General features: G+C 45.7%; 1 protein-coding gene across 1 annotated transcript in view; it reads right to left on the bottom strand.

Annotated features, from left to right (window-relative positions):
• The window catches only part of SLCO5A1 (solute carrier organic anion transporter family member 5A1), an 80,632-nt gene extending 79,175 nt beyond the window's left edge, over nt 1-1,457 (bottom strand). The window contains exon 1 of the mRNA XM_074898854.1: nt 500-1,457. Coding sequence (XP_074754955.1) covers nt 500-1,457 — 958 coding nt within the window. The remainder of the gene's footprint in view (nt 1-499) is intronic.
• Nucleotides 1,458-20,092: the final 18,635 nt, after the last annotated feature.

Below are 20,092 nucleotides of genomic sequence, written 5' to 3'. Positions count from 1 at the left end.
AATGAATGCTGGAAAAGTAAAATGAAGCATGCCAAAATCTCTCAAAGTGCTTACAAAACATTGACATTATAGACAGAGGCTCTGGGCTAAAGGCGTGCTGACCAAGATTCAGAAATACGTAGCTCCTGTATTAGTAAAAAGAAACTTGAAGGGTCACAGCAAACTTTAACATGGCTGTCTGAAAGTCACCAGCTGATGCCAAGAGCTGGAAAGTGTTAGGGAAGCTGACCTGCCCTCCTGACCCATTCCCCATGCGGGAGGGTGTGAATACAGCCGCTCTTATGCACCCTAGGTTACCTCCACCTGTTACTGCTGCTCGCCACTCCACAAAACGATTTAAAATAGGAAAACATGGCAATTTTACTTCAAAAGTTCACTTCAGAAGGGAAGCTTAGCACAGATGTTGTTCAGCAGGAACAGGGCAGTAGTACCTGTAACTGGTCCCTCAGATTGATCTGGGGTTCAGCCTTCCAAGCACCCTGGTACTTAGATGCCTTACCTAGGTAAAGCGAGGCGTTTTCTTTCTTGACATTATCGTCTAAGTAGGTTGGTCCCAAGGTATAGATGGGTGTCGAGCCCATGCCAATGAGGATTTGGGCACAAATGAATAAAGCTACATAGAGAGAGTGGTCGTTTCCACCGGAGTCCTTGACACAGGCCGGCGAGTCCCACTGCTCTTTGGCGGTGCCATTGCCGGTCACGCACAAGCCCTCGTTACTGATGGAGGAGTTCAATTCCTGGATCTGGTACGGCGGGGAGATGAAATGAGGTAAGGAGAAGAGCGCGGCCCCCAGGGCGATGAAAAACCCCCCCACGGCCAGCCAGAGCGGCCTCCGTCCGCGCCCCCCGAAGTAGCTGATGAAGACCACCACCACCAGGCTCCCGATGTCGAAGCAGCTGACCAGCAGCCCCGACTCCGAGCTCTTGAGGCTGTATCTCCGCTCGATGGTGGTGATGACGCTGCTCAGGTAGCCGGAGACCATGAGGGACTGGATGAAGGTCAGGAAGCACATGCACACCAAGAAGAACCGCGAGTCCGCCAGCACGGCCCTCAGGCACGCTCTGCCCGGCGGGCCCGCCAGCAGCACCGGCGGCGGCGGCGGGCCCGGGGACACCCCTCGGGCGGGAGCCGCCGGCCGGCCGCGCTCCGTCCTCCGGGGGAAGCTCCCGCCGCCGGCGGTGGCGGCGGGGGGCCGGGCAGCCCCGGCGGCGGCGCCCCCGCCCCGTCCGTCCTGGGCAGCCGCTGCCGCTCCGGGGCTCTCCGGGGCCCCGCCGCCGCCGCCCCCCCCGGCCGCCAGGGGGGAGCCGAGCGCGGCCCCGCGGCCCCGCGGCGCCGCCCCGCCGAGCGCGGGCAGGCTGCGGCACCGCGGCGCCTCCGCCCGGCCCCCCCCCGCCGCCGCCGCCGCCGGCCGCTCCGCCCCGGGGCGCCGCTGCGCCGGGGTCCCCGCCGAGGCCATGCTGGGTCCGGCCGCGGCCTCAGAGGAGCCCGGCCGGCTCCATCGCCGCCGTGCGTCGAGCGCGCTGAGGGGCCCGGCGGGAGCGCAGCATATCGGGGAGGGGAGGAGGGAGGGGAGGGGGTGGCCCTAGCCGCGGCCGCCGGCCGCCCCGCCGCACGTGTCAGCCAAAGTCCTTTGTGGCTCCATCTTCCCTCCGTCTGGCTCAAGGGGCCGCCCGCCCGCCCGCCGGGGCTCCCCCGCTGCCGGCGGCTCCCGCTCCCCGCCGCCGCTGCATGCCCGCCGCGCCGCGCTCAGCAGCCGCCCGCCGGGGCCCCGCGGCCAGCCCGCCCGCCGCGGGGGAGCGCCGCCCGCCGCCGCGGCTCCGCCGCCCGCATCCTCCTCTCTCCGCGCCGCCGCTGCCGGTGGCACCGCTGGGGGGGTGGGGGGCGTGCTGCCGATCTGCGGAGCGGAGAGCAAGCACGGGAAGTCAGCGGCGCCGGCCCCAGCGCCCCCCTCCCCGCCGCCCCGGCCCCTGCCCGCCCGACCCCGCGGTCCGCCTTGAGCGCCGGGGAGCGCCCGCCCGCCGCCCCCACGGAGGAAGGGGGGCCGGGGGGAGCGGGGCAGGAGCGCGCCGGGGACCGCGTCCTTGCGGACAGCACATGGATTTTACATAAGAACAGGGGGCGGACATACACGTCCGTGGGCCTCGGCCAGAGCGCGACCCTTCTATTTGGCGCCGGATGCGACAGCCAAAGGTCGCCGTGCCAAGCCTTTTATTTTCCAGACTAAAAATAAACACGCTGAAATAAACACTCCGCTACAACTCGGCGGCCCGGGGAGCGGCAGCGGGCGGAGGAGAGGGGAACAAAGCCAATGCCCGGGCAGCGGCGGCGGGCAATCCGGGAGCCGGCACTCCGCGGCCGGCCTCGCCGCCCCAGCCGGCCCGGGTGCCCCCCGTGCCCGCGGACACGCGGGACCGCCGCGCCACAAGTGATGCCCAGCCCTGCCCACCCCGGCAGCAAAACCACGCGTCGTGCCTCCTTTGTCCGCTTTTGTCTCCCCGCCGCCGCCCGCTCGGGCGGGCGGGGGAGGCGGCAGCGGCAGCTCTGGCAACCGCGCCCCAGCGGCGGCTCTCCCCCACCCCCGGGGGGTGGGCAGCGGGCAGGGCCGGGGAGCCGGCGCGGCGCACCGGGCTCCATCCTCCCGCCCGCCCGCCCGCCGCTGAGAAGAAAGACGGGGCTACTCACCGTGACTGCGGCGAGGGGGGGGGCGCGGCCGGGGAGGCAGCCGGGCCCTGCGCCCCCGCCCCGCCTGTCACCCAGCGCCCGGTCCCCCTCGGCCGCCTCCCCGGGCGGCGCGGCGGAGCGCAGGCGCGAGCGACACCGCCCGCGGGCCGGGCCGGGCCGGGCAGGTCCCCCGCGGCCCCTCCGACCTCCCCTCGCCGCCGAGCTGGGAACGGCTCCCGGGGCCCCCGCGACCGGCACCGACAGGGCAGAGCGGCAGCCCGCGATAAACCCCAGTTACATCCCCGGGCAAGAGCCCCGGGAGCGCCGGCGGCGGAGCGAGCCCGGCGGCGGGGCGGGCTGGGGGGGGGTGGTGGCCGGTGCCTTTGCTCCCCTCTGGAGCCGCCGAGTGCTACAACGTGGCGGCCGTGGCTGCGGGAGTCAGCGGAGCGCCCCGCGACCTCTGGGCACGGTTGTCGGGCCCAGGAGGCATTTAGGGTGCTCGTGGTGTTTGTTGCTTCGCGTCGTGTAAAAAGTAATGAAATACTGGGAACACGAGACCTCAATTACAGCGTCTGCTGAGAAATGAGAAGAAAGTACAAAAGGTTTTGTTTGTTTTTTTTTTTCCAGGAAAACAGAAAGCCAGGCCACCTGATGATGCATTTTGTCCAGGGTCTTGTCGTCAATGATATAAAACATCTCCAAAAGTGGGAATCATGCACAAAACCTAGGAAAAGTGGTTTGGAGTTTACTCATGGAGTTTTCCTCCAAATCCCTTTCTCTCAGTTTGTGTAATGTCTTGAATTGCACTGATTAGTTTTTCTCTCAAGTCTGTTTCTAAAGCCCTAGTACTAAGATAAGTCAAGATAGTTCTGCAAGTTACTACATATGTTGTGGTTTGATAGAGGGTGAACTGAAGAGGTATTCCTCTTTCTGCCCTTATTTTTACCATAAAATAATGCTAAGGAATACACCAAAAAAATATAGCCTACACATTTCTGAATAGCTAGTGCTATTCTGGGAGGATAGAGGATTTACCTTTGATTTTTTTTTCCCCTCCTTTTTTTTTAAAAATATGTGTTTTAGACTGACTCACCACATTTGTTTACTTATTTATAATCTTGATCGATAAGAGTTTCACAGGGTACCATTTTCAGTTTTTATAGTGCTTGATACCTCTTTGTGCTTGCTTAGCACTCAAACAGCTCAAACACAACACAGCCAAAACAATACTCTTTTTTTCATAGGGTTTCACCACATTTCTCCTGTTGATAAGTACCCCAAATTCAATGGTTGTCTAGGCCTGTAGCTTTAGTATTTTCCATTCAGACAAGTTTCTCAAGTATCCTTGAAAAACTCATCTCAATGATTCTTTCTACATAAGGTCCCTAATGTGGTTTCTTCTATTTTATAATCTCATAGCTTATTTTTACTGCAGTTCCTCTCTTCCTTTCGTTCCCCTTCCACTGTCAGCCCCTCACGGCCAAGGTGTCCTTCACACCAGTTCTGTCTCTCAGCTCAGCCCTCGGTAAGCTGATGCAGCCCCCTGAGGCAGCAGGAAACCAATCCAAAGGAAAATTAAACATTTTTTGCTGCTTTTATAAGCTGGATCACTTCACCAAGGATGGGAGCACAAGAGCTTGCAAAAAAAAAAAAAAAAAAAGGGGAAGGAAGAGGGGAGGTCGGTGAGGAAAGAGGAAAAGAGGATAGCCCATTTCAACAAGGATGAGCTCTTAATTCAACTCAGTCATCTCACTGAGCCATCCCTGAGAACGTATGTATAATTCATCTGGTAGGCAGTAACCTGTTAAACTTCAGTAACTCCATTGTGCTTGAACTAGTATATAAAGCAATAACTGCAGTTTGTAAGCTTTCTGTATCATGTATTTATACATCAGCTTTGGGATCTTGTTCTGTGACAGGATTCCTAGCCATATTGTGTAAAACCAACAGGAATTTTCATGAGATCACAGAATAACAGTAGATATCACAGAAGTATTCTCCAGTCCCATGGGAATGTAGCATTCACACCCTTCACAGTAGCTGCAAAGAACACAGCCTGAAAACAAGTACAATTTCAATTCTTCCTGCAGTGGCAAACCCATCAAGAAATAAAATTGTCCTTAGGACTAGGTGAAGGTGTTTGCTTTAGGAAGTTACTCCAGCTGACTACAGTTGCCAAAATACCTGACTTTGCTGTTACTTTTTGCTCTGAATACTTAAATAGCAGCAAAGAGCAAAGAGAGTATTTGTAGTCTGCAGTGGGTATGAGCATCCAGTGCCAAGTGATGAATGGGAAATCAATATTACTCTCTTCACTTGACAGGTTGATTACAGAAGGGGCAATGCTGGTACCCAAGTTCACAATAAAATATAAATGTATAAGACTTATTATGCAAACTTTCTGCTTTTAAAGTTTCACTATAGTGAATTTAAAATATACACTATCCCTCAAGCACAAAGCAATCGGCTGGTGTTTGAGAACAGTCTGTTTATGGCTACAGCTGCAAAAGAACATAGTTCCTATTTTGCTAGATTAAGGACATGGGCTGACATCCTACTTCTGATTTATCTGTGTTAGTGAAAGACATTAAGTCAGGACTAGTGGGAGGCAGGCCCTTCATCTTAAACAGTGCTTGCCTAAGTTCTCAGCTGACAACCTCCCTCCCACGTGGGCTGCTCCTGCCGTGGTGGTGAGCACTCACACAGTGCTTTTGGCTGCTGTTCTTTGAGGCACACGACTTCTTGTCAGACAGATAGTAACCATCTGTGGTGGGGGAGAGCAGTACCTTAACTCAGGCTGGCTTAGTCTCATGAGCTGTATCAGTTCCTGAAGAGAAGGTAAAAGAGCTACAAAGACACCGTCCTTTTAAGGTCACACTTTAATCATGACAGATTTGTGGATTTACATATGCTTGCTCATCCAAGGAGCTGCTGACGCCCAACCGGGGTTCCTCAGCCTGGTCTATTCCAGGCCGTGAAGAGAGGGAAGAACTCAGCTAAAGGGTGGCGTGAGTTGATGGCTCTGCTTTTCCTTCAAGTATTTCACGTTTCCAGCCAGGTTTTCCACTCAGTGCTATGCCACTAATATAATAAATCAACACACTTGTCTTCCTTCCCCTTCTTCCTAACACTGCTGCCATTTTTGGGCAACATCTGCTCTTCATTCCCAGCCCAATATTAATAAAGCAATAAGCAAAACAGGATGTGCATTAGAGGCTAATGGGCTTTAGGTCCTCCTGAAGCGTGAGCACTGGGAAGCATAAAGCGAAAGGACATGTAACTTCCCTCCTCAGGGACTCTCACCAAGCTAGTGTCCTAATGAACTCCTGAGGGCAGCTCACTGCTGGAAGAAAGCAGCTCATTATTTTTATTTGGGATGTCAGAGAGCACACTTACAACAGCAGATCCTAAACTAAAGAGCTCATTTAATACAAGGAATGAGCTTAACCACACTCAGATATTGTTCAGATAAATCTACCATAAGGTTTGTCGGTCTCCAGAGAAGAGCTACCTACAGTTTCATGAATGAAATAAAGAAGTCATGAATTCCAAGGAATTGCAAAGCAACAGGGGAAAGGAAGAAAAGAGAAAGATAGTCTCAGAAATAATGGTTAAACTAAGGGGTGACAGTTATCAGCATTAAAACTGTACATGCCAGAGAAGAAAGGTCTACCTTTTCTCGCTGAGGTCATTCCTTTACATTGTAGTCTGACCTGTGGCATGCCCTCCCATCCAGGGAGCAGCCCCATGGTCCACAGCAGGGCCAGGGCAGTGGGAGCAATACATTCAGTTGACCGTCCAATGATCATCGGACACAGAGAGTTGATGAGGTAGGCTTCCATCAGTGCAGGGGGCCCGGTCAGAAGCAGCAGGTGGTAAGGCTACCTGCAAAGGGTAGCACGGGGAAGTCTGTGACATGCCTTGCACATTGCAGGGCTGAATCTGGCACCATGCCTATAAACTTGGGCTCCCCTTTGAGTGCCTAGTAGCAGGATAAAGCCCATTCCACCTATACTAGTCATAGTGATGGTTCTGTAGGGCTTACTGTTTTATTTTAGAAGATACCAAGTCTCAGGAGGTAAATTATAGTGAATTTACTTGAGATAATTTTAACAGTTGTGTTAAAATTAGACTTTCCTTCTCAAGCAAGAGCCCAAGTGTGTTTGAAAAGGCTAGTCGAGCATTTTAAAAATGGACTGAGTCTCAATTATTTAGGTCTATCTCCTAAGCAAGTGCACATAGAAAAGCTCTTATTTTGAAAAATAAATTTAAGTGTAAAAAGGCTCAGTTGTTTTTATGCAGAAGGAGTATAAGAATAAAATAAAATTTAAAAAAAAATAGAAGAGAAAGCATAGAAGACACAAGGAGGAACTAAATCATGTTTTGTTTTTCTACATACTATTAACCTCTGGAAATCATATTGATAAATGCCCAGTGACAAACTAAGAGGCAGGGACTCTAATTCCCAGTCCTGCAACATGTCAGACTGTGCTGGGAATCTGTCTAGTGGGGCAGAGGGAAGGGGGAGGGTGCATGAAGCTTTCAGAGTCAGCACAGGACCTCTATATGAGCAGTCTCTCAGGTCTGAGGAGAGCTGTGAGGGCTTCCTCCATCCCTGTGCTGAGGAGAGGAGCAGGCCCTTTCCTCTGCTGTGGAGCCCCTTACTCAGGCACGACAGAGTGCTGAGTCTTTGGGCAGCTTTGAGTCACATCTCAATCCACAGTGCAGTGCTGCAAGTGCTGCACTCTAGCCTCAAGCAAGGAATATCTAAAGGCAGATAATCCTCCAGCTAATCATCAAAGGTATCTTTTTTCCAAGTTATTTACAAGTAAAATATACCAGATTATTAAACACCAGGATACTTTGTTAGGAATGTATGCAAGGCTGTGGTAGCCTAGCAGCAATAAGATGAGATACGGTATATGCCTTGAATGCAAAGACAAATTTAGTGCCTATAATTGTTTCCTAAGATCTATACCTCTGGTTTTAAGGATTTTTTTCGTACTGCCACAGCAGTATCAGGCATTAAGGAGACAGGAGCGACTCACACAGTCCACATGGGAGAGGAGTTGTACTGTGCCTTTCTATGACATTTGATTATGTTCACATTTTTTCCCTGCAAGTCCCAGTTCCTCTACTAATCCTGCTTTTAAAATGATATAAGCATTCATCTGAAACTGTGGAAGCATCGTTTGAACCCAGGATCAAAGCCATGAACAAAGACTAAACCAGATTTCCCTCTCACTCTCATTCACAGAGATCTTGTTTCTCAGCATCTGCCACTTTATTTCAATGTCACCTTTCAGCAGCCTTTTGGCAAGAATTTTATATTCATGTATAAGCTAATGCATTTATATTTGGTTAATATATGCATTATGACCTTAACCATCCTTAAATACTATTCTTCTCTCTACACTTATATGCCTTTAAGTATGCTAGTTTTAAATGTTAAGTGACAAAGTCAAAATACTTTGAAATAACAATTTGAATCTGTTTGAATTCTTTGCCCATACCCAAATTCAAAATTCTGTATTAAAATAAAACATTTGCTCATTGTTTTTTCCCCCCACCTGATCATTAGTTTGTCTCAGGGGAAGAGTACTGGCAAAATGACAGAATATCAGTGCCACAAGAGAAGAAACATGGAAGCATGCCACCAACTAAAAATATCATCTCCAAAAGTCAGTACTCAGGAACATAAAAATGTCTGGGAACTCCTGCGTTATCAAACTCTGATCCCAGTTGCTATGACATGATAGGCTTTTAGTCTACTGTGGGCCACAGTGTGGCCTGACCATAAACATCACTAACCACAACACATAGGGGTTTTAGTACAAAACACCAAAAAACCCACAAAATCTATAATGCACTATTGAGCAGAGAGAAGAAAAAAAATCAATTTCATTGCCAGCTTCTAAGTAAATTTACTGTGTGTCTAGAGGTAGACACATCTTTCTGGACCATGCCAGTGTCTGAACTGGTGCTCCAAGTTGTCACCCCATCCAGTCACCTCAGATGGGAGTCAGCAATGTGCCACCTGGAATCAGAACTTGTGCCTTCACACAAAGGGAAAGGGCATTTCTCCAGGGAAAGTGCATGTCATTCAGAACCAGTAACTTTAAATAAAATCTTGAGCAAGTTTAGTTAGTGAGTAGCAATACAGTAATTGAACATTGATGAATATAGAGAACGGTAGCACAAAATAAGAGTAACACAAGAAGATGAGAATAGATTCTCATGAAACACATTGCCATCTAAAATATGATTTAACATAATCAGTTTGGTAAATCTGAGAATATTAACAATGTTCTTCAATTGCCAGTACAGAACCTAGCTTCTGTCTGTTTCAGTGGACCTGAAAAGGGAGAAAAGTGTTGAAATCAGGAGAACTATACTCTATAATAGGCTGCTCCTGTCTATAGAGAGCCTCATCCGCTCAGTCTTCCCGGTCAGGTGGCCTGTAGCAGACCCCCACTATAACGTCTCCTGTCCCTGCCTTCCCTTTAATCGTGACCCATAAACTCTCGGTTGGCTCCTCATCCATCCCCAGGCAGAGCTCCATGCACTCCAGCTGGTCACTGACATAGAGGGTGACACCCCCTCCACATTTTCCCTGCCTGTCCTTCCTAAAGAGCCTGTGTCCTTCCATTCCAACACTCCAGTCACAGGAGCCATCCCACCACACCTCTCTGATGCCAGTAAGATCGTAGCCCTGCAGGCGTGTGCACATCTCTAGCTCCTCTTGTTATTCCCCATGCTACATGTGTTTGCATAGAGGCATTTCAGCTGGGCCCTCAGTGAAGCTGACTTACTGGCTGGAATTTCTTTGTGCTGCTCTTCAGGTGCTCTCCTGCTGACTTGTGATCCCTCTCCAGGGTCTGGGAATCTATTGCTGGCACTGGCATCAAGCTGGTAGGAGTGGGATGGATCGAGGTTCCCCTCTCCTGGCAACTTTAGTTTAAAGCCCTCTTCACCAACTTAGCAAGCCTATGACCGAAGACACTCCCCCTTCTCAGACAGATGGATCCCAGCAGCCCCCAGTAGACCGAGTCCCTTAATGAACTGTTGACTTGCCAGATCCGACTGGCCCTTTCAAACCCCTTCCCTTTGATGGGGAAACAGAACCTTTGTCCCTTTGAACATGAAAACCAGAAAGGAATGTAGTGAGGTATTTACAATTAACTGGTATGAAGCAATGCAGTGTAAAAAGCAGAGATACAAAAAAGTAGCCAGGTAAGTAGCTGGTAAATATGCAACAATGTTCAAAACACATTTAAGCTTTGGTTGGTTTTAGGAAGAATATTTTGACCAACAAGGCATATTTTACAGCCTTGGGGTCACTATGCAAATAAAACTTGCAGATCTCTTAGAGAAATGCATGCAAAAGTATCCCAAAGTTATGTATTTATTATTATAATGCTAAAAAAAGAAACAAAGGAAATTTTCTAAGAGAAACCATATGCTGAAACATTATTCACCTTTTATCCTTGAAAACATGTTTTTGATGTGGGTACTCTGAAGGATTATTTCAGCAAGCAGTAGCCTCTGCAGCTGCTGACCCAAGAAAGCTTTCAGGCATGGCAGTCATGGAGGCTTATATGTGAAACCCAATGGTAAATTTAAGCTATTGCAGCCTCCCATTTTGTGTCAAAGACCACCCTACTATTGCATCTGTGGCCCAAATTCTTAACTGAGTTACAGGACAAAGTGATTCCTCTGTGTTCAGGAAAACACCATTGGATTTGTTCTACCCATAGGACTGAGAGCAGCCATCCAGGTGCTACTGAGGATAAACACTGACTTTAATCCAGTGTTCATCAGTCAGGCAGGGACTGGGGAAACGTGTGGCCCTGGCACTGAAGTGGGAGGCAGGAGATCAGAGATGCAGCGACAGAGCGGGGCTGGTGTTGCTAGTGTTTCCTGGGTGTCACCAGAGGCAGGTGGAGATACATCTGGCTGAGAGGACACCTTCTCAAAAGGGGAAAAGCAAGCTAGCCCCATTTTTTCTCCAGTGAATTTCCTGCCCTCAGTCTCCTACTGCAGGCTCTACTGCTGCCTCCAGATGCGATCCAGCTACCTCATTGCTGCCAAGAAGAGGAAGGTGACTGCTGCAGGACTTCTTTAAATGATAATATTCTGCATCAGCTAAGTCAGTAGCCTGTGCAGCCTTTCAGCTTAGGGTCACAGGTACTTTTAAGATACTTATTATTGTGACATTTTGGGGAAGGCCTATTCTCAGTTTGGCTTTAGTTAGCATATTAAATCATAGGAGGAAGATGGGAGATTTTCATTAGAAATACTGTCTAGAACAGAGCAAGGCATTACCAGAAGTGGAGTTGCAAGAGAGACTGAAGGACTGTAGTACCCTCTTCTGCAAATGCAGTTTCCACTGTGCTGTGGAGTAAGGGAACTCCATCTGCTCACTTCCTCCATTCACTTCACCTGGAAATTGGATCCTGCCTTGGATACTAAGGAAGCATTTCTTTGCAGAGTGGTCAAACACTGGAACAGGCTTCCTAGAGAGGTGGTTTATGCCCCAAACCTGTCAGTGTTTTAGAGGCATTTGGACAATGTCCTTAATAATATGCTTTAACTTTTGGTCAGCCCTGAAGCAGTCAGGCATTTGAACTAGATGATCATTGCAGGTCACTTCCAACTTAACTGTTCTGTTCTGCTCATAGAACTGTAGAATGGTTTGGGTTGGAAAGGACCTTAAAGATCATCTAGTTCCAACCCTCTGCCACGGGCAGGGACACCTTCCACTAGATCAGGTTCCCCAAAACCCCATCCAGCCTGGCCTTGAACACTCCAGAGATGGGGCACCAACAACTTCTCTGGGCAACCTGTTCCAGTTCTAGTCTAGTCTAGTCTAGTCTATTCTTTTGCCTGTTATATCTGTGATCAGTAATACAACTTGCAAAAAAGTTAGAGGTGGAGCAGTGTGTAAAAGATATTGATCTAAGTGTGGCCTGGAGCACAAGCCAAAGGCAGGCACTATAGCCCTCATCCCACCCATATGGTAATCTTTTCTTTTCCCATTTAAAATAAATGCTTTGTTTTGTTAACTTATTATTAGATGTATGTGAGACCATGAAGACCTGGATGGTGTATTGTTCAAGGATACACTGTGGAGTGTGATCTCAAGGCTGTCACGGTAGGCTTGAAGTCACATACAGCAACTGTGGGACTGCTGCTCGCACTGGCAGCAGGAGCAAACCTTGAATTTCTTATTGTCTTTACTATTCCTCAGAAACCTTTCTAGTCCACAGGGGGCAGAGCTTGTGTTTGTACAAGAAATGCTGTGGTGCATTCAGTTTTAACGTGCAACATTACCTGTGGTGAATGGAATTAAAAGATTTTACATATAAAATGGTTTATAAAATTAATCCTAAATAGTTTTAAAAAGAAATCCTGCCTATAATGATGCTCATAAAGCAGATTTTCAGTCAGATGTTTTTAGTCTTGCATTGTTATCCCTGCAGCTATTATTTTGCATTTCATGCCATGACACTGCTGGATCTGAAATGTCAGAAAATGGGCTTCCTGTCACCTAAATGAAGAGTTACTCCCATTACGAGGACAAGACAAAGTAAGTAAAGCTTCAAGGGCAGTGTCAGCAGACTTCTCTAAGTATTAAAAATCCTATTTAGACATACAAATATGTCTACAAAGTGTAAGAGAAGACCTGTAAAAACTATTATTACTTATGTGTACACATGCATGCACACAGGCACATGCACACGCAGACTATACTCACACTAGTAATAAATAAAGGGGACAAGTTGAACTAAAGACTGAAAGAAAGGGTGTGAATTCAATGGAGCTATATCAAACCACTGAAGAAGGCAATCCAAGCTGCAGTAGGCACTTCAACTCTCTCCTTATAAGGTGACCAGTGCTAGCTCTTTTACTGCCCATTGTGTAAGCAGAAATTCCCACTGACATGTGTTGGTTTGTGTTCTGTGAATTATTAGATGGGGACAGTGGTGAATTCAACGAGGGGTTTTTTTAAATGTTAGCTACACCCAAGGGATGAAATGTTGTACAAAGTCAAAGGATAAAATCCTGGCCCCACAAAAGTCAATGGTAAAATTTCCATTGCCAGACACTTATTCTCACAGTTATTGCCACCTTCAACCCATTGTCTTCTGAGAAACATAAAACTTACATGCATCTGAAACCTCTTTAGGAGTAACTTTGACTCTATATCTGTGGGATCCTGCATACCTGGGGAAAATCATATGGTCCAGTCTGAGGAGAACAGGCTGGAGAACTGGGAGTGCCAGTCTTGTCCTCCCAAACATGACCTCCAGTTAGTACCTCTGAAGAAGTTAGGAACAGCAAAGATCTTAAGCCAACGGTCTCGAACCATCAACCCCCCTCGAACATGGTGTTGCCTGCCTCTTCCCCACTGCTAGGGCCAGGGCACAGGGTGCCGATGGCAGAGTATATGTGCTAATCACCACCCAAGGTGCCTGTCCCTGGCAGCAGGTCCTATGAGAGGGACAAGAGATGGCGAACAGCCCCTCTTGGAAAATGTGGTTTCCAGTAGGACCCTCTTAAGAGGGGCCTTGTGCTGAGAAGTTTGACACCCTTGTCCCCCCACTGGCCTTGTGTTAGCAATTACATTTCAGCAACAAGCATAGCATTTGAACAGGAAGAGAAATATGGCTCCCAGAAAGATGACTTGACAACAAAAACACCAAAATACCTTTGCAATTTTCAACTGTTTAAAGATGGTAGAAATTAGGTTTTTATGCAGGGGTTGTAGACTAAGAAGTCATGTTGTCCAGCAATCCTTTGAAAGATGAAATCCTTAAATTCATCAGGATTTTGAAATACTTAATATTGTTCAGACATGTCAGGGAGAAAAATTCTGTCTCTCTGCACATAGACAGCAAAAAGCCATCCATAGTCAGCTACTTGAGGGGCGTTTTGCATGTTGGGTCTTCAGACAGAATTAAAACTAAAGTCTTTGGGTGCAAATTAATTCCTTGAAGTGCTGCTGTCTCAGGCACCACTGCCATCATTTACAATTTGTCATGTCTTCCTGCATATTTCCTACTTTCCTACCTTGCACCCATTAAAAATGAGAGAAGTCCCGAGCTTTCAAATACTCCTTCTTGGAAGACCAAGAGCAATTTTGAAAGGGAGGACATGATAGTATGCCCATCCTTCTCAATCTAAATGACAGTGTGCAGCATCAGCTTTTAAATGTCAAGGTCATTTGTGGTATTTCTATTTTGAGTAAAATGGCTCCTGCTGTTTCCATGGTTTCACCTGAAATATGTACTGAGCCTCATTGTTAAGAACCTTGAAACCCAACCATTCTAATAAAAAAAAAAAATAGACATCCTCTTTTGTAGGTAGTTAATTTGAATTTAAATACAAAGCAGTCTGTATTTACCCTGGATGAGTTTATGGATCTCTACATTGCATTTGTGAACAAAAACAGATGTTTGGCCAATTTACCCTTCTTTTTGGCATATTGCACAATTATAGCTTTAATTATTTCTACAGAATAAATTGTTTCTGCAGTCGAAAGATCAGCTTTATTGTTTACTACACATAAAGAAATAGCTTTATTAAAATAAACTATTGAAAAAACATACTAGCTCGCAGTCATAATGAAAATGCAAAAGAAACACAGTATTCTTTAGAGAAACATTTTAAAAGGTTAGCATTGCTTCAGATTGTATTCTATATGTTCACATTCAGCTGTGGAAATACTAACAGTTATTAGAACTGCTAAATTTTCCAGTACAAAATAGTCATTTTCCCATGATTCTGTTACTACTTAATAACTATTAATCAGAAACAGAATGCTGGAAGGAGATTGAAGAATGACTCAGATGAACAAAGCAAGGAATAGTTTAATGAATTTTAAAACCTCAAAATGCAAAATTAAAACTGTGGATACCGAAAGACAGAAGATTTCCATATTAAGGCCTTCAGCACTGTTCGTGTTGAGCTGCCAGTTTCAGTATACTCATCTTTGCAATTTTACTGGCGTAAACACTGTGTTTTGTCACCAAAATGAAGTTACAGAGATGTAGCTCCAGTGATTTAGATAAGATTGAGCAGACACTGCATAGCAAGAAATTAAATGAGGTGTCTCATTAAATGGACACCTTTATAGCCAAATTTTAAGCAGATTATAGAATGTAACAAAGCGTGGAGTCAGGTCATTATTTTATTTATTTATTTATTTATTTATTTATTTATTTATAAATATATCTATTAGTAAGCTGTCATCATCCAAGGGTGTCATCGTTCACATGACATCAGTCTGTGGTATTTTTCTCATTTGCTAGTTACTCTTTTTGCAGCTCTGGAAGACACAGAAAACGCAAGTCCATTAGAGGAAAATTGCCACTTTATCTCTGATAAATTATAATTTCATGTTGTGGAAGGTCTGTTCATTTCCTCCTTATCAGGCCAAGGGATTTAAAAGCAGTTACTCCAACTCACCTAACTGTAATTGTCTAGTATGTGGCCATCCATGTCGGGTTCATGGACTAGGCTCCATGTTTAATAAATACAGAGGGAAGTCAGTCGCTGTCCTCTAGATATCTTTTGCTCCTTACTTTATACACATACAGTAAATAGTTAGTTACTCCAATGTGAAAATACTTACAATATCTGTACAATGAAGTAGCCCTGAACAGTTTTGCCTAGTGTCAGAGGGATTTTATACAAAACTAAAATGAGGACTTAAGTGAGGACTTAAGACTTTGGTTGCCTGTTTTGTATTATCTAGACATGTTACATCTGTCTCTGTACCCTTCAGTGCTAGTGCTCAGTTGATACATTTCTCATATATGGGATGTTAAAGTCCTTAGTTTTTTAGTTATTAAGGAAAAAAAAAAATTGTACAGCTTGTATATTTTCCTACTCTTATTTAGTCAGAAACCCTAAAGAAAATTATAAAAAAGTATCATGATTAGTGTCAGGCTTGCTTACATTCTTCATTCCTCCTACCTGTTTCTGTCCCTTTCCTCATTCAGCATTACAAAAAGGTCTGTCCCACTGCTCTGCCAGCTATGCTAGAAGTCACCTAGCAGGTGTGCAGGAGGACATTCAGCCCCACAGCACGTGGTCACTACATCACAAGGGAAAGGGTGCGGGCCATAGAAGAATTAGTTGTTCCTACCAGTCTGACTCTGACATGATGGCACAGCTTTGTACTCTCATCTTGTTCAGCTAAACAAGATGGTCCAAATCCAGCTTTCAAAGCAAAAGTACATGACACAAGCAGACCTTGTGTCAGATCATCAAAGAGGCATCGTGATGTAACGAAGAATTGCATCTGATATAGCAAATGTGTTAGTAAGCTCTTTTTTAAAATTTATTTATTTTTTAAAAATACAAACAGACCTTATGAACTTGCAAGTTCTGTTATATCATTTCTTGTACCTCAGGAAGCAAGAGAAAGGCACAAGTTAGAAAGTATTCCCAGTATTTAAGACACTTCAAATTCCTTAAGTTAACTAGATTTAGTATCTGAGAGGTTAATGCCTGCAGAACACCATCTACAGTGCTCTAAAACAACAGAAATGACTGAAGGCTGCAGTGGATGAAATGACTGCTGCTCCTAGCACATCCAAATAAAAGCATAGAAAGTTACAACCAGCTAAGACAATGGGAATAGTGTGAGTGGTTTACTGACTGACCTACCTTAGACATGCTTACATTTAGGGCAAGGTACTTAGAGATATTTTTTTTCTTTTTTTTTTCTTTTTTTTTTTTTCTCTCCTGGTCTTCAGCTGCAAAAAGCTCTTTCTTAAAGCTCAGGATATGCATGGCATATCATATTGAAACCTCGTACCTTTTGCTAGTTTTTGCAAAAAGCAATGCATTGGGTTCCTTTCATCAGAATTGCTGGCCCTGGGAGAAAAAGGTTTTCTACAGTCACTTATCCTATCTTACCTGCAAATAAAATCTGTGAAGAGTTTTAGTCAAGAATTTACAAGGAGAGCTTCAAAATACTGTAGACAGAGAATATCAGATACCTTTAGCTATACAGGGCCCTTACTCTTCCCTACAAGAAGACCATACAGTTGGTGCTCTGCTGCCAATTCAGCAAGTGGTCAGGAAACGCAGATTTTTAGTAAGCTGTGTTAAAACTCAGGCAAAATTCTGTTGTTGTTTTTAGCATTAAAGAATATAAATATTTTTGAATAGATTTTGTGTGGATAACATGAGAATAGTCTAAAAATTGTTGATACTTTCCATCCTGTAGGACATTTTAGTGTCTAAATATAGGCATCCATGTATAATCTAAGTGTAGAAGTTCCTGCTCTAGTCACTGATGATAAAATACTTGACTCATATGCCAAGTATAGATGTCAAGTGACATCAGCGATATCACAGGACACCTGGGAGCACTGCAGAAAGGTAGCAGATGTGGCACAAGGTACAGAAGAGACCCATGCCTTTCCAAACTTCAACAGGAGATCAGACAGGACACCCAGAGGGCATTAGACTCCTCCATTCGGTAAACTCAATAGAGTTTAGAACTCTTCATGTGGACTGCTCTTTAGGGGTGGCTTGAAGAGCTCCCAGCACGGAGCATCTGCCAGCTGCATCGGTTAGGTTTCCACTGAGCATAACAATGTTTAGACACCTAGTTCCCATGTCATTACCTACATCTAGGTGCATAAATTTGTCTGTGATCTGGTGCTGAATCTCACCATGAGTGTGCAGGTAAGAACACAAAGTTATTGGGAATTGCAGAGACAGAAGTAAGATGTTTTGTGCAGCAGGTAATACTGATGTTTCATGGAACAGCAATTTCCACAATTAGACACTGCCTGACCTAGACATTGCCATCGGTAAGTCGATGGGTAAGGTCCCACTCTGGCAAAGTATTTACCACTAAGCATGCAACAGGTTTTGTCTTTATTCAACGAAGTATTGTAGCATATTCTGGGAATTTAAGACGCTCTTAACAGGTCTGCTGATTCAGGACTTGTTCTCTCTATATACACATGATGTCCGACATTAAATCTCAGGCTCATGCACAAGGCTTTTCAACTCCTGCCTGCCATGTACATCAGTGGAAATATGAAAAAAAAAAAAAAATCAGCTAAGTGTATTTCTGAGAACAATAATAAGGTAAATACAAAATCACATTGTCACCATGCTCAGGTGCTCACAGTAGCTGCCAGTTTGCTGGCATACCTCAGCTGGTGGAATTGCTTTTCCCTAAGCAACACAAGGATTTTGTCTTCGGGTGCATAGCCTTAGTTCTGCAGTGCACATGCAGTTCAAGCACATGTCTTTGAGTAAGGAATATTTGAAGCTGAATTTCATTTTAAGAAGCTTGCAGACCACAACTGATTGTCAAAAAAGATAGGAAACATGTCTTCCCAAGAGCTTTTTCTGTTTTTTGGAATCTATGAAATAGGCTTTTACAAACAAATTTATGGACATAAAGAAACATTTGACTATTAGATGCTTCTATAGAACATGAGGACTTTGTAATAAATATGTTCATTTATTCTCAGTTCACCCAGAGTTCCACTATTGTCAACTTGGATAAAACTCATATGTCTTCACTCCCAGGGATGAACTGAAAGATTACAAAGATAAATGGCCATGTTCTCACAGAAGAACCAATTTCTTGTATAAAATATATGGCAAAGAAGAAAATACAAGTATTTTAACCTTTTTTAAAAATAAATAAATGAACCAGTCTTGTTACCTAACCTAAACATGGCTCCTTAGGAGCTGGAAGGATCCTTTTCTTGAACAGGTTCTGTAGACCTATGTCCTGATTCAGCTAGGATAGGGTTAAGTTTCTCCCAAGCAGGGGGAAGGGATCTCCAGACGGGTTATTCATACCATGCTGATGTCAGGTCCGGGAAGTTTTTTCCTTTGTGGCTTTAGTCACGGGAGTGGCAGGCTGGATGTGTTCACTGCAGTATTTCTCTGTTTATCTTTTGTCTTGCTTACTATTATTACTGTTTGTTGTTGTTATTATTGCTATTGCTGTTGTTCAGATTGTTTATTACACTGTTGTTTTAAATTTCTCCTTATTTTCAACCCTGAGGTTTGTGCCCTATTCAGTCTGAGGGTGGGGGAGGGACAACGGCATCGTGGTCTCCCGTCCTGGCAGGGCCTAAACTATCACGGCCTGTCTGAGGTTTTAGGTCTGATTTACTCTCTCAGGATCTGTGTAATTAGCTCAGAATCTGTGTGTGTGGGGGGGGGGGGGGGGGAGGCAAAGTTCAAGTACAGATATTTTATTTCATGTAAAAAAGTATCCATTTCTTAGTAAAACAACAAAAATGTCAACCTTCCCAAATCAAAGGTGGGGTTATTTCAGTTGCTTTTTAAACTAAAGCCAAACTTAGTTTAATTTGGTCTCTTCAGCCACCATCGTTTTTCTACATTCAGCTGAGCAACAGGTACCAAATGCCTTTTGAAATAATTAATTATTTGTCCAGACATTTTGCTAATATTTATACGGAAATGACAAGAGGATGCTGATCTGCTCACCTTATCTGTATGCTCCCCAGCCTGTTGCCCAAACCCTCTTGCTTAGGCTTGGAAGAAGACTTACAGTTCTGTAATATAAGTGGGCTGTGTATCTCCACAAGAGTCTCCAGCACCCTGTCACCTCCTTTCACCCTGCAGAACCAATGCAGACTGGCCCCAGGAAGAATGCTTCATACTCATCAACTGTGAAGAAAGAAGAGCTGTAAGTCACCACTTTACAGTGCATCTGCATTTTCATTAAGTGTTGCATCTCCGACTATTTTACAGATTGAAGTAGGCAGCTCTGTTCCAGCTCTTTGGACTCTGTCTTTTCTCCTGTATAATGGGTAGAGGACACTGGCCAGCCTTTTTTGGCTGTTACACCTATGTATACCTGTACTAAAAGCACACATTAATCTAAAGATCATTTTTTTCACCCCGCTTCTCTAAACTACACTTTTCAACAGTTTCTCCCTCCTCTGTTGACATCCTGGTTATGGGATCAACTCTAAATATCTGTCCTCCCTTCCCTTGCCCTTCTCAATCCCTTCTCTTTTCTAATCTCCTTTCCCAGTATAGCTTTCACTTTCCAGCTCACTGCCACTGTGGTACAGGGGCCTGACTCACAACTCACCCTCTCCCCACAGTTCCTCATCCCTTCTGACCCTAAGGTGCATCCTGGCCCCACTCCCTACTGCCTTCCTCCCAGCTGGGACCACTACACCCACTGCCCCATTAGCAACAGGGTCTTGACCCAAAAGCACAACTCTCACCTTGCAGCAGCAGAGTAGTGGCCCTCGCACTCCCCAGCTGTTTTGTACACATTTGGTAGAGGTCCAGAGCCTGAGGCAGGCAGGACCCAGGCAGCTGTGTGCATTCTGGACCCAGTCCTGAAATCTGCCGCTAAATAAAAGGAGTGAATTCTTTGAATGTTTTCTTGTCATGCAA

This window comes from Athene noctua, chromosome 2 (genome assembly GCF_965140245.1).
Source record: "Athene noctua chromosome 2, bAthNoc1.hap1.1, whole genome shotgun sequence".
Classification (NCBI taxonomy): domain Eukaryota; kingdom Metazoa; phylum Chordata; class Aves; order Strigiformes; family Strigidae; genus Athene; species Athene noctua.
This window is presented reverse-complemented; position numbering and strand designations above follow the sequence as displayed.